Source organism: Dryobates pubescens, chromosome 30, assembly GCF_014839835.1.
Source record: "Dryobates pubescens isolate bDryPub1 chromosome 30, bDryPub1.pri, whole genome shotgun sequence".
NCBI lineage: Eukaryota > Metazoa > Chordata > Aves > Piciformes > Picidae > Dryobates > Dryobates pubescens.
The window spans coordinates 7,729,912-7,752,622 of NC_071641.1; the positions used below are offsets into that span (position 1 = coordinate 7,729,912).

A 22,711-nucleotide genomic window follows, 5' to 3' on the forward strand; every position below is an offset into this window, starting at 1 on the left:
TTGGTTTTGAGCTGTTTCCCCACTCCTTCTCAACCACTGAGTTCAGGACAGCTTGATGACCCTGGGAGAGGGGCTCAGAGCATTGGAACCAGGAGGTTTCTTTTATCTAGGATCAGGTTCAGGGGATGAGGCTCTGATACTTTCCCCTGCTTTTTCCTGGCTTCTCTTAGAAGTTAGAATAGACTGGAATAGAATAGAGTAGGATAGAATAGAATAGAATAGAGTAGACCAGCTTGGAAGAGAACTTCAAGATCATCGTGTCCAACCTATTATCCAACACCACCTAATCAGCTAAACCATGCAACCCAGCACCCTATCAAGTCTCCTCCTGAACACCTCCAATGATGGTGTCTCCACCACCTCCCTGGGCAGCCCATTCCAATGGGCAATCATTCTCTCTGTGTAGAACTTCCTTGTAACCTCCAGCCTAAACCTCCCCTGGTGCAGCCTGAGACTATGTCCTCTTGTTCTGGTGCTGGTTGCCTGGGAGAAGAGACCAACCTCCACCTGTCTACAACTTCCCTTAAGGTAGTTGTAGAGAGCAAGAAGGTCTCCCCTGAGTCTCCTCTTCTCCAGGCTAAGCAACCCCAGCTCCCTCAGTCTCTCCTCATAGGGCTGTGTTCCAAACCCCTCACCAACTTTGTTGCCCTTCTCTGGACACCCTCCAGCAAGTCAACATCCTTCCTAAACTGAGGAGCCCAGAACTGGACACAGGACTCAAGGTGTGGCCTAACCAGTGCTGAGTCCAGGGGCACAATGACCTCCCTGCTCCTGCTGGCCACACTCTTCCTGATGCAGGCCAGGATACCATTGGCCCTCCTGGCTGCCTGGGCACACTACAGGCTCATGTTCAGCCTGCCATTGACCAGTTCAGGAGGAAAGAGGCCATAGGGAAGAACTGCTCTTCTCTGACAGCTGTCCTGCTTGGTTTGGCTGTGATGAGGCTCCTCACTCCTCTTGCAGTGGGCCTGTGTCAGCAGCATAAATTCTTGGGGCCTTGGAAGGTAGAGGTGTGTGGCATGCAGAGAGTGGACTTGCAGCCTCCCCTGCCCACAGGTACGCCCGGCGCCTGCACAAGACCACCCGGCGCCTGGTGCCCGACTCGGAGGTGCGGTTTCTGCTGTCCGAGAGCGGCAGCGGGAAGGGAGCAGCCATGGTGACGGCCGTGGCCTACCGGCTGTCGGAGCAGCACCGCCTCATCGATGAGACCCTGGCCGAGTTCAAGCTCACCCACGAGCAGCTGCTGCAGGTGAAGAAGAGGATGAGGGCAGAGATGGAAGCGGGGCTGAAGAAGAAGACTCACGAGACTGCCAAAGTGAAAATGCTGCCCACTTTCGTCCGCAGCACGCCCGACGGGACAGGTTAGGGGCCTGCCCTTGCTGGAGTGAGGGCATGGCTGCAGGGTGCCCAAAACGTGCTCCCAGCAGTGAGGTGTGGGTTTGGTGGAGGGTGGACAGATCTGGTGCAATGCTGGAAACTGTCCTGAGCTGTACAAAGGAGGAAATCTCAGCCCCGGACAGGGCAGCCAGCACTGCCCTTGTGCTGGTTGCTGGCAGCTTGACCACATATCCTTACCCAGGGTGCAAGTAAGCCATGGCCTGGGGAGGAAAAACACAGCTGGTCTCATAACTCAGACCCATCCAAACCCTTTTTGCACAACCTGAGCAGTTCTTTTTCTTTCCATTTCAGGGAACAGGTGTGTGAGTCCTCTTTCCCATGTTTAAAACAAAACCAAACACAGAAAAGGCTAGAATAATCAAAGCAGCATCTAAAATCCTCTTGAATCATAGAATCATCAGGGTTGGAAGGGACCTCAAGGGTCATCCAGTTCCAACCTCCCTGCTATGGGCAGAGACATCTCATAGTAGCTCATGTTGCTCAGAGCCACATTCAGCCTGGCCTTAAAAACTTGCCCACCTCCCTGGGCAACCTGTTCCAGTGTCTCACCACCCTCATGGTGATGAACTTCTTCCTAACATCCAATCTCAATCTACCCACTTCCAGTTTTGCTCCATTCCCCCCAGTCCTATCATTGCCTGACACCCTAAAAAGTCCTTCCCCAGCTTTCTTGTAGGCCTCCTTCAGATAATGGAAGGCCCCAGTATAGTCTCCTCAGAGCCTTTTCCTCTCCAAACTGAATAGCCCCAACTGTCTCAGTCTTTTAGACGTTGCTTGTGGTTCTTTAAATGCACACGCACGTTCTTTTACAGAGAATGGAGACTTTCTGGCGCTCGACCTTGGAGGAACAAACTTTAGGGTTTTGCTGGTGAAAATCCGCAGCGGTAAAAGGAGAACAGTTGAGATGCACAACAAGATCTATGCCATTCCCATAGAGGTGATGCAGGGAACAGGAGAAGAGGTATCTGTGTTTCTCTTCTGCAGGCCTTTTAAATGCCTCCTGTAGACCATGTAACACGTACAACTTCAAATGCCTGCCTTTTCTCTTTGAAGCTGTTTGATCACATTGTTACCTGCATTTCTGACTTCCTGGATTACATGGGGATAAAAGGAGCACGTCTTCCTCTTGGCTTCACGTTTTCCTTCCCTTGCAAGCAGACCAGTCTGGATGCTGTAAGTTCCTTAGTATCTGTTGAATCTACTTTTGTGCTTATGCTAAGCCTGATTTCTCTGCCTTCGTGTCAACTGTGTGACACTTACAGGGAGGTTGTGTGAGGGGAGGGTTCATGCTCTGGCCCTGACCAGTACAGCTGCTCCTATGAATAGTTCCTTTAAAGGTAATAATGCAAATGCTGCTCAGCCTGTGTGCCATGGTTTAACCCCTGGCAGCAACTGAGCACCATGCAGCCACTTGCTCACTCCCACCCCGCAGTGGGATGGGGCAGAGAATCAGAAAACAAAGGTTAAACTCACGGGTTGAGATAAAGACGGTTTAATGGGACAGAAAAGGAAGGGACAATAAGAATAACAGAATATACAAAAGCAGTGATGCACAAAACAATTGCTCACCACCTGCTGACCAAGCCAATCTGTGAGCTGTGGTGCCCCCACCAGCCAGCTCTCCCTGGTTTATATACCGGGCATGACATCATACGGTACGGAGTACTCCTCTGGTTCATTTGGGTCAGCTGTCCTTGCTGTGTCCCCTCCCAGCTCCTTGTACACCCCCAGCCTCTTCTGGCAGGGCGGTTTCAGAAGCTGAAAAGTCCTTGACTTAGTATAAACACTGCTTAGCAACATCCAAATCCAAAACACAGGGCTGTACCAGTGCTGTTAGGGAGAAAATTAGCTTTATTCCAGCCAACCCAGGGCAGTACGGCTGTTACAGATAAGAGTATTACAGGTCTGTGGTGACGGGTTGGACTCGATGATCTTTGAGGTCTCTTCCAACCTTGGTGATTCTGTGATTTTCCCATGGTGGTGATCCCCCTTTTTTAAGGCATCGTGGTTTTTCAATTGTATAAACTTGCTGAGCTGTGATACTTCCCTGCTTTTGTGAGCAGTAAGCAAAAGTCCTTCCCTGCCGCCCGCGCCTGTTTCCCAGCTGACCTTGTCTCACTGGATGGAGTGGATGGGCCAGGGCCTACTCATGACACTCTAATGGTGACAGTGTAGCCTGCAACATGTCCCCATCAAGTTTACCCTTTTTCTTGTCACTTTAACATTTAACTTCTTCACTGCCACATACTTCCACCAACTACACCAGTACAGCTGTTGTTTCCTGTCTACTTAACCCTTTGGATTGAAGATAGACACAGGGTGGTTTTTTTAAGCTTGTTGTTTCTGTCACACTTTTTCAAGTTTATTGAATTGCTCTGGAACTTTGTGGACCAAGCATGATTAGAATCAATAAGGTTGGAAAAGACCTCAAAGATGATGGCATTCAACAAGTCCAAGTGCCGGGTGCTGCACTTTGGCCACAATAACCCATGCAGTGCTACAGGCTGGGGTCAGAGTGGCTGGAGAGCAGCCAGGCAGAAAGGGACCTGGGGATACTGATTGACAGCTGGCTGAACATGAGCTAGCAGTGTGCCCAGGTGGCCAAGAAGGCCAATGGCATCCTGGCCTGGATCAGGAATAGTGTGGCCAGCAGGAGCAGGGAAGTCATTCTGCCCCTGGACTCAGCACTGGTTAGGCCACACCTTGAGTCCTGTGTCCAGTTCTGGGCCCCTCAGTTTAAGAAGGATGTTGAGACTCTTGAATGTGTCCAGAGAAGGGCAACAAGGCTGGGGAAGACCTTGAGGTCTTTTCCAACCTTGTTGATTCTATGATCATCAAGTCCAACCTGTCACCCAGGACCTCATGCCCACTAAACCATGGCACCAAGTGCAACATCCAATCCCCTCTTGAACACCTCCAGGGATGGTGACTCCACCACCTCCCTGGGCAGCCCATTCCAAAGGCTAACAACTCTCTCTGGGAAGAACTTTCTCCTCACCTCCAGCCTAAGCTTCCCCAGTAGCTTTAGATGCAAATTCCACATATAGAAGGAGAGATTCCTTTTCATAGAGACACTTCTATATAGCTTCACAGTAAAGCATTTGAAAGGTCAAGTGCACAAAATAACATTTGAGTTGTACTGAAAATAAGATGACTATTCAGTTTCACAGAATGGGTTGGGTTGAAAGGGACCTTAATGATCATCTAGTTCCAACCCCCCTGCCATGGGCAGGCACACCTTCCACTAGACCAGCTTGCTAAAGGCCTCATCCAACCTGTCTGGGGGCATCCACAACCTCCTTGGACAACCTGTGCAGTGTCTTACCACCCTTCCTGTAAAGAATTTCTTCCTCATCTCCAATCTAAATCTGCCCTCCTCAAGCTTTGTATCTAAGGAAGGAGGAAATAAGCAGTGATGATAAGAGCAGCTTTCCAAGTGTCCAGCTCTAAAATGCATTCATCTTGCTGGTGATAGGAGGCTTGGTCAAGCCCAGGGAAGCCTTTGAGTGAGACTGAGAAGAGAGGTTGTTCGGCAAACAATAGCACCCATGCTGGTGGAAGCTGGAGAGCCTCTTCCTTGAGCTGAGGGCTCCTATGGGTCCAGGTACCAAGTGGCCATAAATATTCATGGCCATGTGCTGGGATGGTGGTCACCTGTGAGAGGTGTTGTGATTTTATGCTTTTATGGGCTGAAGAGTTGCACAGACTCAGAGAATTATCAGGAAGAAATGTGCAGTGATCATCCCTTAGAGAGCTGTAGGGCTTTGGGGGGCAATCTAGTGCACCAGGAAACTTGATAATCTCTTTTCTTCCTTTTTAGGGTATCCTTCTCAACTGGACAAAAGGCTTCAAAGCTACAGACTGCGAAGGAGAAGACGTAGTGTATTTGCTTAGAGAAGGAATTAAGCGAAGAGAGGTGATCTTTGTTGTTATTTTGTTTGCTTTGTTTTCTTCACCCTCCTGCCTCATGTCTCAGGGTTTGTGTGCCTGGAGGACACAAGTTTTAGCCTCTAGTCCTGCACAGGAGGTGTTTGCCTTGCCACAGGAGGCTGGGTGGCAGTGGTGGCTCTGATGCTGACATGTTGCCTGACCACCATGTAGGACAGTCTAGAGGGTACACAGTGGAAATGGGAGATTTCAACCACCAAACACAAATTGCTACTTAAAATGAACTACACTGGGGATTTTGTTTCATTGCTTTGTGGTTTGTTGTTGTTGTTTTCCCCAGAAGCTTCTAACGTGCTAAATTCAGCAGCACTTTTAAGGCTTCTTTCAAACCCTGTGACAATTTCCACTGCACCCCAGCATGGAGAAAGCAGTTTTCAACACAGGGACTGTAGGAATGTACCTCAGTGCACCCTTAACGACAGGTTTCTTTTCCCCCTCCTCAAGCCTTGATCTTGAAAAAGCCTCAAGCAGCTTAGCTGAAGCTTTCTAGGAAGGGAAGAAAAATAGCCTGAGGAGAGCATTAATTCTGCAGAGTTTTTGTCAGCAGGTGAAACCTTAAAAACCTTTGCTACTGGATTTGCTACTGCACTGCTGTAATACAGAGTGGAGATAGCGCTCTGCCATGTGTCTGTATACAAGGTCTGTACTTAAGTATGCCTGAGGCAGAGAGAACAGTTAGGAATGTGCTTTATTTCTGAAGAAACAGTCTATTGTGAAGAAAGAATGGGAAAGAGCCTTAGGTACCTGCTGGTAGATTAAGTTCCTATTTGTTCCCTGTGTAACATCAGGCTGCTACTTTCAGTTGTGTGTTTTGACAGCATCCCCTTAGATGTGCTCCTTTGGTTGTCCCCTTTGGTGTGAGGGGTTGCCCCAACCCCAGAGTTTTCTCACTGCTGTATTTCTGTCTTCCAAAGGAGTTTGACTTGGATGTGGTGGCTGTGGTGAATGATACAGTGGGCACAATGATGACTTGTGCCTATGAAGACCCAAACTGTGAAATCGGACTCATTGTGGGTATGTCTCAGAGCTGCTTGTTTTTCCATTTGGCACTTTCTTGTTTATCTACACATCTGCCTGTATTCTCATGGACACATCCCTGTGGTTAACATAGCTAGGGTGCCCAGGAGGGAAGGATTTGGAGATTAGCAGCTGTCCCTTCAGAAGCAAGCTGAATGAAAGATTTAAGAGCAAACTTCAACTGCCAGCTTAGTTGTGTCCACAATCAGTTGAGATAAGCCCAGGCTGTAATGCTGAACAAATCCTGTCTGGTGTATCTGGGAAAGGCACTGTGCTGCTTGTGAAGCAAGCAAACATAAGTAAGGTTCAGGCAGCTTCAGCAGCAGAGTTGTGTTAGTTCAGCTCATAAGAATCTCCCTGCTGGGATGTTCAGGTAGCCCTTGAGCGTGTGGTGTCTCAGAATAGACTTGTAAAGCACAGCCACAACTCCCAAATGACATGTGATGGGAAGCTCTGAGGGACAAAGTGCAGTGACTGACAGCTGAAATAATTGCACAGGTGACTGCTGATGCCTTGGCAAATGCCACACTTGGGGTGTCTGAGGTGCTGGGTGGTGAGAATTCCCAAAGTTCTCCAGAGAAAGGAGTTTTAAGTGGGAGAGAAGGGAACAAACCACCTGCAAGCTTTAAGAGTGCTGAGAGGTGGCTTGTGGGAAAACAAAACACCACCAGTTTCTCCTCCAAACAGCTGGAAAATGTCCAGGATGAGTCAGCACAGTGGAGCGTGGGTTGGAAGCCATGTCTGCGCAGCCTGGGTGAAGGCGTGTTCCAGGGACAGAGCTCCCTGCAGGAAGGACAGCTTGTCCTTGGGGTGCTGAGAGCATCCTCTCAGCACTGCCTGCTGCAGCTCTGCCAGATAGGCTCTTCAGCCAGCCTGCCTGTGCAGAGCAGCAGGTCAGAGGTGGCCTGGGCACTGCTGGCATAATGAGAGTGAAAGGCCTGGGGCTCTGACAAGTCCCTCTGCCCTGCCTGAACTGTCTTGGCCAGACTGACAGCACTTGGTGGGAAGCCTGCATGAGCTGGCAGTCCTCCTGCTCTCCCCAATGCAGGGAGGTGGGTGAACTTCCCTGCTGTTGTTTGGCAGGGAAAAATATTCCTTCAAGGGCGAGTTCACATCATGCTGGTGCCTTGTCTCTCTGCCCAGTGCCATCTCTCCTGCTTAGTCGAACTGATGCTTTCAGTCTGCACTGCTGAATACTTTGGAAACTGCCACTAATGAGACCAAGCCTCTGCTTTTCATCTGCTGGCAGCAGGAGATCATCTAAAAGCCTGTCAGCCTAGCAGCCTGTATTTAATTGGGTATCCACATACTCAGGCAGCCCTTATTGATTCTATGTCCTGCTCTGGCTGGGGGGTTGGACTTGATGATCTTCAGAGGTCCCTTCCAACCCCTAACATCCTGTGATCCTTACCTCGTTCTGGACAAGGAGGCTTGGTGTTGGAAGGCTGACCAGTGCTGACAGTGTGGATTTGGTGTGGTTTGGTCCTGCAAACCTGGGACTTGATTTGTGGGCCCAGATTTCCACCGCTGCTGCAACCCTTGTGCTGTGATTCGGCTCTCCTGCAGCAGAGTACTCCTCTAGGAGGATCTATTTTTGCTCAGGCTTTATTGATGTAGTGCTGCAAAAAAAATCACAAAGGAAACCAGACTTGCTGATCTAATTGGTGCAGAATCTGTCATGCAGAGCTAGGTGAGAGTTTGGTAGGCAACTTCAAGAAAACTTTTCCTCCAGGTAGCAATAAAAGCTGTCTCTCTTTGCTAATAAAGCTTTTCTCCCTGAAGCCTGTGAGTACATGGAGTGTTTGGTAATTGCCATGCTCCTTAGGATCCCCTTTAAGCAGAATCAGAAATGGCTTCATTTCAGGTCTTCCTGCTGGAGAAACTATTTGAGTCATTTGAATCAGAACAAAACCAAGCAAGAACTGAAAAATACCCTGCAATTAGCTGGCAAAGCCCCAGAGGTTTTCTTTGCCTGATGCCTCAGAACTTTCTGAAGCTTTCAATTCAGCAAACTTTCCCCTTAATTCTGTGGGCTTTGGTGGAAGGGGATTCCTAGCTTCAAAATCCAGCTGGTTGCTTGATAGGGGTTTGAGTTCAGAAGCACGTGAGCGTTGGTGAGCCAAAACTGCTGCACTGCTGCTCCTCCCTGTAGGATAGGACCCTCAGCCCAGCTGGCTTGGGTGAGCTTTTTCTCACCCTGCTACCCTGAGCAGTGCCCCATGGCAATATTACTTGGTTGTTGAAGAGTTGGGTATTTTTTGGTGACCTTTCAAATGATGATTTGACTTCATCATTCAGAAAAAGCACACCCAAGATCCCACTGAAGGTTTTGTTGGAGTCGTTGTGCTTGTTCTAGTGTTGTTTTGTCCAGAAAGCCAAACACATCCTGGGCTGCATCAAGACAAGCATAGCCAGCAGGTCAAGGGAGGTGATTCTCCCCCTCTGCTCCACTCTGGTGAGACTACACCTGGAGTACTGTTCTGGAGCCCCTAGTACAAGAAAGATATGGAGGTGCTGGAACGTGTCCAGAGAAGGGCCACGAGGATGATCAGAGGGCTGGAGCACCTCTTCTATAAAGACAGGCTGAGAGAGTTGGAGCTATTCAGTTTGGAGAAGAGAAGGCTCTGTGGAGATGTTATTGTGGCCTTCCAGTATCTGAAGAGGGCTAAAAGAAAGCTGGGAGAGACTTTTCAGGGTGTCAGGTACTGATAGGACTAGGGGGAATGGAGCAAAACTAGAAGTGGGTAGATTCAGATTGGATGTTAGGAAGAAGTTCTTCACCACGAGGCTGGTGAGACACTGGAACAGGTTGCCCAGGGAGGTGGTGGAAGCCTCATCCCTGCAGGTTTTTAAGGCCAGGCTGGATGTGACTCTGAGCAACCTGATGTAGCATGAGGTGTCCCTGCCCATGGCATGGGGCTTGGAACTGGATGATCCCTGAGGTCCCTTCCAATCCTAACAGTTCTATGGTTCTATGAAACAAGGAGTAATGTCAGTATTTTCTCCTTTCAGGAACTGGCAGCAATGCCTGCTACATGGAAGAGATGAGGAACATAGAGATGGTGGATGGTGATCAAGGCCGGATGTGTGTGAACACCGAGTGGGGAGCGTTCGGGGACAACGGCTGCCTGGATGACATCAGGACAATATATGACAAAGCAGTTGATGACTACTCACTAAATGCTGGAAAGCAAAGGTAATGTGGGATAAATGGAGTGCTAAGTATAAGCCAACCTGCTCTGAATGCTTTTAGGAGAGAACTGTATTTCTCCCAGTCAGAGAAGGGAGAGGTTGAGTGGAAAATGACTGCAGCCTTGCCATCCTGTGTGTTCTCTCTCTTCTGTGCTGTTCATGGTTGCTGCCTGCCTTTTTCTTTCACAGCCTATATTCTGCCGTAGGACTGCAGCAGGGTTTTTGTGAGAGCTTCAAGTCTTGAGATTTCAAAGGCCCTTTTTAGAATCATAGAATGGTCCAATCCAGAAGGGACCCCCAAAGGTCATCCAGTCTGACCTCCCTGCAGTCAGCAGGGACATCCCCAACTAGATCAGGATGCCCAGGGCCTCGTCCAACCTCCTCTTGAATACCTCCAGGGAAGGGACCTCAACCACCTCCCTGGGCAACCTGTTCCAGTGTTCCACCACCCTCATAGTGAAGAACTTCTTCCTCATATCCAATCTAAATCTGTCTTTCTCCAGTTTGAAGCCATTGCCCCTTGTCCTGTCACTGCAGGCCCTTGTAAACAGTCTCTCTCCATCCTTCCTGTAGCCCCCTTCAGGTACTGGCAGGTTGCTATTAGGTCTCCCCTTAGCCTCCTCTTCTCCAGGCTGAACAACCCCAGCTCCCTCAGCCTGTGTGGTACTGAGGGGGTTAAAATGACTTGTCATTCTTTTGTCTTGGTCTCAGCCTAATCTTTTTTAGGTGAACTCTCTGCCTCTAGAAATCCTCAGCCTGCACCAGCCAGCATGATCGGAGGTTGGAGCTGCTCACTGTAAAGTAGCCAGTTGTAAAGCAGTTGCAGCCAGCTCTTGTTTGAGGCATATCTCTGGATGAAGTATGTCATGTTAGAGGACCTGCTTGCCTTTCTTCTTCCCCTTTTAGGGGTCCAGTTCTTGTTTGGGCAAATGCTTCCCTGTCCCCCTTCATGAAGGCTGAGAAGGAGGTGTACCCAACAACAATAAAACCGGGCTGAAAATGCTGCATGCCCAGACTATGTGTTTTCATAATTCCTCTGCAGCAATGCTCTGATGCCAGGAGCTTTTAAAAAGATTTTGTGACTAGAGTAAATCTGCCTGAAAACTTGGGGGATGCAGACAAGTTGGCAGGACCCCTGGGAAGCTCTTTAAAAGTAACAGCTCAAATAGACCAGAGAAGCAGATGCTGAGTGAGCCTGACACAGAGGCAGCGTTGGCGTGGAATAAGCAGCCAAGGGCAGTAGCAGAGACTGCCAGGAGGAATCATTTATTTCAGAGAGAATTAGGCACTCAAGAGGGACAACACTTGCTGGGTACAAGCCTGAGAGAGTTCACAGTATTAAATGAACTGTCTGGCGTGCTTCCAGTGGGATGGTGTGCTGGGCTCCTCTCCATCTAGGGCAAAAACCCTGCTTTTGACTTCAGGAGGTGAGATAGCTTGCATCACTGAATGCACGTCTCAGGAAGTGGGAAAATGTTCACTTTTTCTTGGCAAGGATGCAGCTCACAGTCCCCAAAACGCTCCACTCAAAGCAGAATGAAGCTGGAAGGGGGTGCAAAGCAGGCTTCTGCCCTCCTCAGCACAGGGCTGCCCTTGGACTGCTCCTTGTTGTGTGCTGGGAAGAGGTCTTCAGATGAAAGATATTCCCTCTCTAGCCTGTTTGCAGGCCAGCAACTGTTTGAGTTCTGTGCAAAGCTGGGGGCAGGAGATTTTCAAGACAACTTGGTTCCTAGAAACATAGAATTATTTCAGTTGGAAAAGAGCTCTAAGATCATTGAGGCCGACCATTGACCCAACACCACCATGGCCATTAAACCATGTCCCAGAGTGCCATGTCTACATGTTTCTTGAACACCTCCAGGAAGGATGACTCCTTGTGATATTTAGGCTACTGGTTCCCTACTGGAAACCAGGTGCTGGAATTAACTGAAAAGCATAAATCAATCCTAGCTTGCTGGTCTTCAGGTCAGTGATCCTGTGTACATGTTGGACATACCTTTTCACAGCTTTTACCTCTCAACAGGGTTCTGCAGCACAGGACTCCCTTAAAAGCACTGCACCCTGTAGTTAACCTGCAATTCTGCTGCAGGGAGCCACTGAGCTTTTTCTGTTGAAGGTTTCAGCTATGCTTCAGGAGGGCTCCCAACTGCTGTGCCGTGGAGACAAGTTTTCTCTGGGGTCCTTGCAAGGGTGCATGCCGAGTTTGGCTTTCATCTGGGCACCATTCTGCTCTCAGGCAACAAGTTTTTGTTTCTTCCATCTGGGCAAAGTGCCAGTGGTCTTTAACAGCAGCCTGCCTGGGAGAACATGGTAGTGAGGAATAGATGAAGTGTTTGTAGATCATAGAATAACCCAGGTAGGAAGGGACCTCCAAAGGTCATCTAGTCCAAGCCCCCTGCAGTCAGCAGTGACATCCTCAACTAGATCAGGTTTTCCAGAGCCTTGTTGAGCCTCACCTTGAGTATCTCCAGGGATGGGGCCTCAACCACCTCTCTGGGCAGCCTGTTCCAGTGCTCAGTCACCCTCATGGTAAACAACTTGTTCCTAACATCCAGTCTAAAATCTCCTCTCATTTCAAACCATCACTCCTTGTCCTATCACTGCAGGCCTTTGTAAACAGTCTCTCTCCATCTTGTAGGCCCCCTTTCAGGTACTGGAAAGCTGCTATTAGGTCTCCCTGGAGCCTTCTCTTCTCCAGGCTGAACAACCCCAGCTCCCTCAGACTGTTCTTGTAGTAGAGGTGTTCCAGCCTCCTGATAATTTTCATGGCCTTCCTCTGGACCAGCTCCCATCAGGTCCATGTCATTCCTGTATTGAGGGCTCCAGATCTGGACACAAGTTGGCTCCCAAGGCTTCCCACTCAGTCTTCATGCTTTTTCCTGCCTATTCTTTCCTAGTAAATTGCCATTCTGTATAAATCAGGTTGCGTGGCTCATGCCTCCAATGTGCTTGGGCAGGACACCTGGGTGATAACACAGCTGTGATGCTGCCACTGCAAAGGTGAGCAGCCTCCCTCTGAGCTGTGGCCGCTCTCTTTCGCTGCAGGTATGAGAAAATGATCAGTGGGATGTACCTGGGGGAGATAGTCCGCAACATTTTGATCGACTTCACCAAGCGGGGCTTCCTGTTCAGAGGCCAGATTTCAGAGACACTCAAGACCAGGCATATCTTTGAAACCAAGTTCCTTTCTCAGATTGAGAGGTAAGAGCACTGCACAGGAGGCTGTTGAGAGTGAAAGAGTGTGGTAACACCTACCTGATGTGACACTGATGGAGGGACAGCTGGGGAGCATTGCTTGGTTCTCCAGAGAGAATTTTGGTTTCAGTAAGAGCCTGTGCATGTGCGGAGGGGCTCCTCACAACATCATCTGAATTTGTAGCAATGCTCACTGCTAAATTATAGGAAGGGCTGTCAAGAATCCCCTTATTGTATGATTTTATTTGCTTGCTTGGAAATCAGACCATTTTCCCATGCCTCTTGTGTGTGTCATTGAACTGAATGAACATTAGCTGAATGAGCACTTCCTTACTGGACATTTTTGTGTCTTTATTGCTCAGACTCTGTATTTTAAAGTAATCTCAAAGCCTGTTGACTCTTTATGGGAGGAAAAACCTCAAGCTGGTCATTAAAAATATTTTCCTGAAGTGCCCTTTGGTAGGAAAAGAAAAGGGCTTGGAGCCTCCCTTGCTGCACTGCAGCATGGTGCTGGGATGAATGAATTTGCATCCCTTGTGGTCTCCTGCTGCCTGGTATGGATGCAGCCATCAACACAGTGGGGTTTGTGGCAGTGACTTGGCTGAAGGATACCTTTGGTCTCACACTGTGCCCTTCTGCTTCTGCAGTGACAGGTTAGCCTTGCTGCAGGTGCGAGCCATCCTCCAGCAGCTGGGCCTCAACAGCACCTGCGATGACAGCATCATTGTCAAGACCGTGTGTGGGGCGGTGTCGAGGCGAGCAGCTCAGCTGTGTGGTGCAGGAATGGCTGCTGTTGTAGATAAAATTAGGGAGAACAGAGGATTAGAGCACCTGGAGATAACGGTTGGTGTGGATGGGACTCTCTACAAACTACATCCACAGTAAGTATTCACCTCCTCAGCAGTCGTGTGCCTGCTGTCTGTAGCTCTTTGCTGTACATCCTTTGTCTTGATGCACCAAACTGGTCTCTCAGGCAGTCAGGGAAAAGATGTCTTAAATTAGGGATGGTCAGGGCTTTCTAAAGGGCAATGAGAGGACCAAGAAGAACTCGTGAAGTATTCTTGGGGCAGTGACAATAAACTGCAGGGGCTGCAGCTTGCTGAACGTGTTGGAAGCTCTACAACAAGAGAAGGATCTCTTGGCTCTGCAAAGGCAATGACAGAGCAGCACTGAACTGGCTGGTGTTTCTTTGGAGGATGTTTCTGTTCAGTGCACAGAGGAGGTTGGCTGCTGCAAAGCAATGGCAGGTGAGGGCAAGAGTCTGAAAGAACTGGTAGCAGGAGGAGAGAACTAGTGCCCATCTCTGGTATGTGTTGAGGGCTGGGGGTGGGAAGTTCTGGGCCTCTCAGTTTAGGAAGGACGTTGAGACACTTGAACGTGTCCAGAGAAGGGCAACAAGGCTGGGGAGAGGCCTTGAGCACAGCCCTGTGAGGAGAGGCTGAGGGACCTGGGGTTGTTTAGCCTGGACAAGAGGAGGCTCAGGGGAGACCTTCTTGCTCTCTACAGCTACCTGAAAGGTGGTTGTAGCCAGGAAGGGGTTGGTCTCTGCTCTCTAGCAACCAGCACCAGAACAAGGGGACACAGTCACAAGCTGTGCCAGGGGAAGTTTAGGCTGGAGGTGAAGAGAAAGTTCTTCACGGAGAGAGTCATTTGTCATTGGAATGTGCTGCCCAGGGAGGTGGTGGAGTCACCATCCTTGGAGGTGTTCAAGATGGGATTGGATGTGGCACTTGGTGCCATGGTCTAGTCATGAGGTCTGTGGTGACAGGTTGGACGCAATGATCTTTGAGGTCTCTTCCAACCTTAGTGATACTGTGAGACTATATGTGGTCTTTTTTGCTCCTTTTTGGTGTGGTACTAGCAATCTGGCTTAACCCCACACAGACAGGGGTGGGATGCAAATGCTTAACTCACACTGCTCCCAGACTTCAAATCCACCAGCATTTTAGTTTTTATCCCAGTGAAACAGGAGGCAGTGCAAAAGGCCTATACCGTGCTAAGCTCTGCAGATGCTGTGGGACCTCCCTCACCTGCTGCCGTTGTTTCCTTTCCCAGCTTCTCAAGGATCATGCACCAAACTGTCAAAGAGCTGGCACCCAACTGCGACGTGACCTTCCTGCTGTCGGAGGACGGCAGCGGGAAAGGGGCAGCGCTCATCACAGCGGTGGGATGCAGGCTTCGCGATGCCGAGCAGAACTGAACTCCACGACCCCTGGCCCCCGATTCTGTCTTGTGAGCACTTTCTCATAAAGCAGCGACTGCGTAGTCAGAACTGGTAAAAACCCAGAACTCACTGCTTTATCGGGGAAAAACAGAATACAACTAATGACATAAAAAAAACCTAGGATACAAGATAGAATGTGTGCTGTTAATAATATCTCCTGTTCCTGGACCCCAATCTGCATGTTTCTTCTTCACCTTGTTGGTACCTTCCCCATCTGTAGGTCAACAACAAAAAACCCCACAAAAAAAAACAAAAAACCACCCACAAAAAGCCCCAAACCAACCCAACAGTCTCTACTTTCTGCAGCTGTCAAAACTCGGTTGTTGTCTGAGATGAAATTGCCCCCCAAGTGATGTGCATTGAGAGCTACCGTTGCATCGTACCAACCTTGTCCTTGGCAGCATCCCCTGTTAGGCGCCACCACCACCACGCTGACCACGCCAGACCTGGTTGTTGATGCTTTTAGTGGAGGGGAAACAACAGTTCCCTCCTGCATAATCTACCTGCCGTGGTTTCGTCCAAAGCGGTTGTGAAAGCGTTGCGGGGCGTGTCAGCGCCCTGCCCGCACGTAACTCTGTCGTGGGACTTGGCAGCGCGACTTTGCTCGCTTCCTCTGATGCCTGTTTTTGTCATGGTGAAAGTGAACGCCCTTGTCCCACAGATCTGGTTCCCACTGGCATTCCCCATTGCTTCTGTGAGTAGTGCTGTGTTACTGGGTGGGAAAATAAAACCCCGTCACGTTTCAGCAAGACACCCCTGGACAGTTAAAGTGGTTGGTGATTGGGGTAATCCAAATCTCCAGGCCTGGGAAGTTGGTAGTTTTATGGTCCCTACATGGGCTGTGCTGTATTCTTCTGTTTAAGAGTTCTTACAAAAAACAGTAAAATGAAACATTTTCCATCTCTTCTTGTTAGTGTAGATCAGGGCGCTGCAGCTGCCCTTCTCCTGACTGCGCAGCTCGACCGTGTCACTGGGATGTGCGTACTTCCGTCTCTCGCCTTAAGTGGGTGTTTGATTCCTCACAAAGCTTTAACCTTTAACACTGTCAAGCAGGCACTCAAAACACTCAGCTGCAGCTTGTGATGAGAAAGGAGTATATGAGGGGTTGATTTTGGTCCTGCCTTTGAGGCCCTGGGTGCGTTAAACCGAACAAACCACAAAGCCAAAATCAGACCCAGCTTATGCCAAGGCCTAAAGCAGCGACAAAGATCATTCATAAACTTGGTGTATCCTGTCCTCTGTCGAGTCGATGCCATTAGTATATCTGCACACCGGTTGCATCACTGAAATTGAGAAGCAGTTAGGAAGGCGAAGATCGCAACACTTTCTGCAAAGAGGGAGACCACGCAGCAAGTCCTTAATTCCTGCTCTCCTACCAAAAAAAAAAGAAAAGATGAATTTGAGCTGCCTGCATGGTTTTCCCTGCTGCCTTTCTCCTGCAGAAAGTAGGTGGAAATTTGCAGGCTACTCCTCTTGGTCCTCGTTCCACTCCCCTAAGATTTGGATTGCCCGATCGGTAACATTTCAATATGCATTTTGGTGCACTGTGAGTGAATGTTCGTAACGTAACGTGTGAGTCACAAGCAGTCGTTGCAGCTTTAAGTGTGTGTCTACCTGAAAAAATTGCATGCCTGACTGGTTTTGCAAAGGTAGAGAGTCTTTTTACTTTGCACACCAGTAGCTCCAGTTACTGGTGTTACGTGATCCTTGTGAAAATATTAAACTTTTTTTTGATGTGCGTCAACTGGTGTTTAGTGGTTCTTTCTGGAAGAGGCGCTGGTGGCCGGTGGCTTTAGTGCTTTAGGAAGAGCTATTGTGTAGGGAGAGCTGCAACCTAATTCCAGTGGTGCCTGCATTTTGTGTGTGTGTGTTTTCGTTCCCGGGCATTCGGGGGCAGATTCAAACAGTGTGGCTTTCACCCAGGTCCCCCACGCCTCATTTTGCCTAATGCAGTTCAGCGGAGGCACGGAGCTGACAGTGCCCAAATCTTTGGGGCGTGCAGTTTGCCTGCTGCCCCGGGGGGCCTGCGGCGCAGGAAAACCTCAGCCCGCTGCACCAAATCCAATGTGATGATGTGAGGCTTTGCCAGATTACACAGTGATGGATCCGTTGCAGCCCCGTTGTGTCCCCACAGAAGCCTGATGGCTCTGTAAGCTCCCCGTGTGCATAGGGTTAACGTTGGCAATCATGGTGTCAGGTGCTCAGACACCACAGGTTTGCACATCCCCTCTTGGAGTTCTGTATGGAAGCCTCTTTCGCATACGCTGAAGCTGTGTGCGCTTCTCCAATAACCCATTTTGTGTTACAGCTTGGATAGTCTGACACCCTTGGTGTGCAGCTATGACCCCAAGCAGGAGACAGAAGAGGAGGAGAAACTTTTTGGGCACAGGGCCCGCATTGCATTTTAATTGCTTGGAGATTTGCAAGTCTTACGCCTGCCGCCGGCAATGCTGTTAGAGGGGTGGTGTGAGCCGTGCCTGACGACCTGGGTTTGGAGCTCTTCAGCACCTGAGGGCTAGGCTCAGTGCAGGATTGAGTATGATTGAGAAGTGGAAGTGACACTTGGTCTCAGGGTGACTGTGAATTTTGGAGAAGCTGGCATAGGTCGTTTTGTTTATTGGACCCAGCTCATAACAAATAGGGAGTGAGTTTGTGTTTCTAACAGCGCGGCTTTTCCTGCTCGTGGACCGTAGGTGATGTGCTCCACAAGGCACGGCAGTTCTTTTCCAAAGGGAGCCCTGGTGGGGTTTCCATTTCCAGGCTACTTCTTACCCCTAGGAAACTGTTCCATGTGAATCACAAGGCTATAACTGTCTGAAGAAATGTCTCCGGTGTTACCCAAGCAATGACTGAGATGTCTTACTTAAAGCTTTTTAGGCTTGGCAAATAAAATCATAGTCCTCCTAATTGTTAAGCTGTAATTACTGCAGTATGAACACAGAAACCTTATATTTCCTGGGGAAAAGACCATTTGCATACCGCTGTTGTAATGTCATCCACTCCATGCTCCTCTGGGGGAATTCTCTCAGAAGCCTTTTGAATGGGTTTTAAAACAAGCAGACTTTTGTTTTGTTTTCTTAAGAAAATAGCAGAAGGCAAAATAAAGTGTTTCTGAACTTCTGAACCCTGTTCTGTGCTTTTTTGTTTGTTCCTTTGCCATCAAAATGAGATTCTTCAGCTGGTTTCCTTTGCTAGCTGCAGGGAGTCTATCGCCGCTCGGTGCACGACGAGGGGTTTATGGCAGACCTGGAGGTGTTTCACTGCTGCCTGGTGTTGAGTCATGTCTGTATTTATATGAAATAAGTGTTTGCTGTGGGGCACAGTGTTCCTGTTACCTCATCTGTCACAGGAAGTAATGTCATCTGCCTTGACATGCCTTTTCTTCCAGCATCTCACAAGGGCTCAGAGCATCTCTGCTTTCTTAACTGTTGCTGTTGCTAAAGAAGCTTCTCAGGATCTGCAGTGTGAGTCCTTCAGACTCACAGAGAGTTTCACCTGCAGCCTGAAGAAATCAGCCTCTGCTTTCTGCACCCAAACAAGACAAAGAAATGCCCTGAGCTGTCAGGAACTGCACAGGGGAGACACTGCCAGCGTGAGTGTGACACTGGGGCATCTGAAATAGGCTCTGGTTGGCTGTTAGGGAAAGGATGGAAGATGGAGGGGAGGATGGGATGCTCAGCATAGGCCTATTTGATCTGAAAAGATCTGCATTAGAAAGCTGTGGTGTTTAAAGGGCATGGGAGGGATACATCTTATGCATATGAAAGGGAGAACTCAGGGTGTACTTGTCCTTTAGCAACCTAGATTTAGATTGGACATTAGGAAGAAGCTCTTTACTGTCAGGTTGGTGAGAAACTGGAACAGGTTGCCTGGAGAACTGGTGGACACCTCATCTCTGGAAGTATTTTAAGACCAGGCTTTGAGCAGCCTCATCTGGTGAGAGGTGTCCCTGCCCATGGCAGGGGACTTGGAACTGGATGCCTCCCAACTCAAGCCATTCTGTGATTCGGTTTCTCAGAGCAACTGCTAGCCCCATCCCAGAGATGTGTGCCCTGTGGAGCATCCCTCCCAAATGGTTTTGAATCCCTTCAGAAGAAAGACTTGGGGTGGCTGGCTGTAAATGCATCTTGGTGCTCTCCCTTTGCCCTTCATCACCCTAGTGGTGCAGTCTCGGGAAGAGCAGGTTGGCTAGTTAGAGGGCTGGACAGGATAACATCTAGACTAGAAACCACCTGCTGGAATGACTTAAAATACTGAATTTTTGTTCAGAAGGGCACACAGCCTTGTGCTCTATTGTCCTGTTAGCAAGAAAAGTTTGTTGGACCTCTGCCTAACGTAGTTGTTCTCCACAGCAGCCGAGGAGGCAAAGAAGATTAAGGGGAAAAAGGAAAATACATCTGCTGTTTCCTGCATTGAAACAGAGCAGGGGATTTAAGCCTCACATCACTTTGCAGTTTCACAGAGCAAAGAGGAAATACTTCAAATAGCTGGATCTTTTTTTGTGTGCTAAGGTATGGCTCAGTGATACTTACATACAAATCCAGAAGGTGAAGGTGATTGTGAGGTGCTACTTATCACACCAGTACTAAATGCTCTATTACTTCTATCTAATGTTTGTATTTCAGCTTCTCCTGTTTTGCAAGCCTGCACATAATGGCTCAGGCTTTGAAGATGACATATTTCAGCCTTTATTTTCATATCTCAGAAGGAAACAATGAGGAGAAAAATAGAGGGTAAGTCTGGAAAGGGAAGATAAAGGGAGTATCAGGGAAAAGACAGTAATGGGTGAGATTGTGGTTAGGCCTAAGAAGAGCCTAAGGGCTGTTTAGTCTTGAGAAGACTGAGAGGGGATCTGATCAATGTCTGTAAGTATTTGAGGTGTCAAATGGAGGTGGCCAAGCTCTTTTGTGTGGTGCACAGTAATAAGACAAGGAACAATGCATATAAACTTGAACATGGAAGATTTTACCTCAACATGAGGAGAAACGTGTTTACAGTGAGGGTGACTAAGCACTGGAGCAGGTTGCTCAGAGAGGTTGTGGAGTCTCCTTCTCTGGAGACTTTCAAAACCCACCTGGATGCATTCCTGTGTGGACTACCCTTAGGTGATCCTTGCTTTTGGCAAGGGGGTTGGACCTGATGCTCTCTGGGGGTCCTTTCCAATCTCTGACATTCTATGATTCTGTAAAGAAGATGGATTTGTGTGGATTTATGAGCTCTGATCAAGCCAGTGAGCATCCCACACTTGGCTATTGACTCTTCAGAGAGCCTCAACTGGCAAATGAGGCAGCACAATGAACTATGTGAAGTTGGAAGAATCGTCTGGGCACCATTTAATTGGAAAATGACATCATTTTTTGGTATCAGGTTATAGAAATCTCTGCAATGACACCATCTTAAACAACAGTTTCTGACTTTTAACTGGTGACAGAGAATGCTGGTGAAATCACAGGCATGAAAATCCCAGAATTCAGAAACTGTTGAGAGCAGGCTCTTCAGTCTTGGTGTGTTGATATTTGTCTTTGTCATGAACAAGCTTTGGTCCATAGTCTTGCCTGCCTTGGGGCCACTGAAGCCATGGGACTAAGCTGCCCGTGCATCTCCAAGGGTCCATCCAAACTGATCCAGCCTTTCTGCTCCATGACCTCTTTTCCAGATGTAACTGTCTTGGTGGAACAGAAAGCAGGATGGCACTATCTGGAAGACAATAATTGATATTGTAGTGATAGGCACTGCCTCAGGTCTGCTTTGCTGCTTTTTTTTGTCTTCATGGGCAAGGCATTCTGTGTCGCAGTTGTTGGTGTGAGGGAGGGCTGAAATCTCCTCCATAGCTGGGTGATATTTGCACCTACATGGATGTAAGTATTATCAGCAGACTGCTCTCAATGCTGATGGCATCTGAAGAAGTCCATAGGAAACAGTTGCTCCAGAAAAACAAAGAAAGACCTGCCTCAGGCTGCTGCAGTCTGCTGCCTTGGAATGGTGTATCAGGATAGAGCCAGAAATGGGAGGAGAAAATCAAAGTGTTTGCCTGGTGAGGATAAACAAGGTCTTCTCTTTCCCATTCAGTTGAGTTTCTGCACTGAAACTTGTGGTTCTTGACTTCCTGTAGGTCGCCTGGTAAAGAGATGGGGACATCAGTCTGAGTTTGTCTTTCTCAGTTGCTTTTATGCATGGACACCACCAGAAGGCTAATTTGAAGCCAGAACGAAACCTGTACATGTGAGGAAAGAAATTAAATGGTGGAATGTTTTTTTTTAATTGCACAGAGAAAGAACAAATGCAGGAACTTGGCTCTACCTCTGAATAGCCATGGACTTGGCTCTGCCTCTGAATAGCCATGGACTTGGCTCTGCCTCTGAATAGCCATGGACTTGGCTCGGCCTCTGAATAGCCATGGACTTGGCTCGACCTCTGAATAGCCATGGACTTGGCTCTGCCTCTGAATAGCCATGGACTTGGCTCTGCCTCTGAATAGCCATGGACTTGGCTCGACCTCTGAATAGCCATGGACTTGGCTCTGCCTCTGAATAGCCATGGACTTGGCTCTGCCTCTGAATAGCCATGGACTTGGCTCGGCCTCTGAATAGCCATGGACTTGGCTCGACCTCTGAATAGCCATGGACTTGGCTCTGCCTCTGAATAGCCATGGACTTGGCTCGGCCTCTGAATAGCCATGGACTTGGCTCGACCTCTGAATAGCCATGGACTTGGCTCTGCCTCTGAATAGCCATGGACTTGGCTCGGCCTCTGAATAGCCATGGACTTGGCTCGGCCTCTGAATAGCCATGGACTTGGCTTGACCTCTGAACAGCCATGGACTTGGCTCGACCTCTGAATAGCCATGGACAAGTTTGTGTTGGAATCAAAGGAGTGAAGAGCTAACTGTGTAAAACCATGGAGGGGAGAGCAATAGGAATTGCTGATCAGATTTCCTTACATTTTCAGTGAAGAGAGAAGATCACTGACATAGGATGTCTGAGGTGCTTGGTAGGTGGTGCTGACCATGCTGATAACAGCAGTTGTGAGAAGCAGAGCATTGGAGGAAAATGTGTCCTTACCTACCTGAAGCTTTTTAACAACATATGACTAATTAAAGGAGGATGCTGCCTGCTTTCTAAGGGAAATTTATGTTAAATGTAGATTTGGCTGAGGGGGCTACAAAAATGTCTCATTGGTGAGCTTAAGGGCAGGATGCTGTTTGAAAGGCTCTCAAGGAGTGACCCTCCTAGCATCACCCTGGATTTAAGTGTTCTGCTGGTGGAGTCCCAGTGAGACCACACTGGAGGTGCTGGAGGAGGTGTGCCCATAACCAACCATCTGTTCCCCTTAAAGCTCACTGCTAGACTGAAGAGAGCTGTGGTGAGGGAGAGGTCTGGCAGCGAGATCAGTGGGCAGGATTTGGCATGGAGATCCGCAGGGCAGCCAGAGCAGCTCCCCACGCTCGGCTCCTGCCGCAGCAGCATCCCGAGAGCAGCCTGCTCTCAGCGCAGAGCAAGAGAGACATCTCTTGGCACCACGGGGTTGTGCTCTCCAGTTGCTCTCTCCTGGCAGCGTGCCTGGGACAGGACTTTCAACAAGTCACCCAGGAGTTGCTCCTGCTCTCCCTGGGGGTACCTGCGTGGGGGGCTCTGGGCTGTGCTGACAGTGTGGTGGTGGCCCAGGAAGAGGGGAAGCTGAGCCAGCCCAGCATTAGATCAGCAGCTGTGCTCCAGGGGTTACAGATTCCTCTCTCCT

At 48.9% G+C, this 22,711-nt stretch overlaps 1 protein-coding gene across 1 annotated transcript in view; it reads left to right on the plus strand.

Annotated features, from left to right (window-relative positions):
• The window catches only part of HK1 (hexokinase 1), a 45,611-nt gene extending 30,381 nt beyond the window's left edge, over window positions 1–15,230 (plus strand). The window contains exons 10-18 of the mRNA XM_054174773.1: window positions 1,057–1,361; window positions 2,211–2,359; window positions 2,452–2,571; window positions 5,219–5,314; window positions 6,261–6,360; window positions 9,376–9,559; window positions 12,601–12,756; window positions 13,398–13,631; window positions 14,806–15,230. Coding sequence (XP_054030748.1) covers window positions 1,057–1,361; window positions 2,211–2,359; window positions 2,452–2,571; window positions 5,219–5,314; window positions 6,261–6,360; window positions 9,376–9,559; window positions 12,601–12,756; window positions 13,398–13,631; window positions 14,806–14,950 — 1,489 coding nt within the window. The 3' untranslated portion in view covers window positions 14,951–15,230. The remainder of the gene's footprint in view (window positions 1–1,056; window positions 1,362–2,210; window positions 2,360–2,451; window positions 2,572–5,218; window positions 5,315–6,260; window positions 6,361–9,375; window positions 9,560–12,600; window positions 12,757–13,397; window positions 13,632–14,805) is intronic.
• Window positions 15,231–22,711: the final 7,481 nt, after the last annotated feature.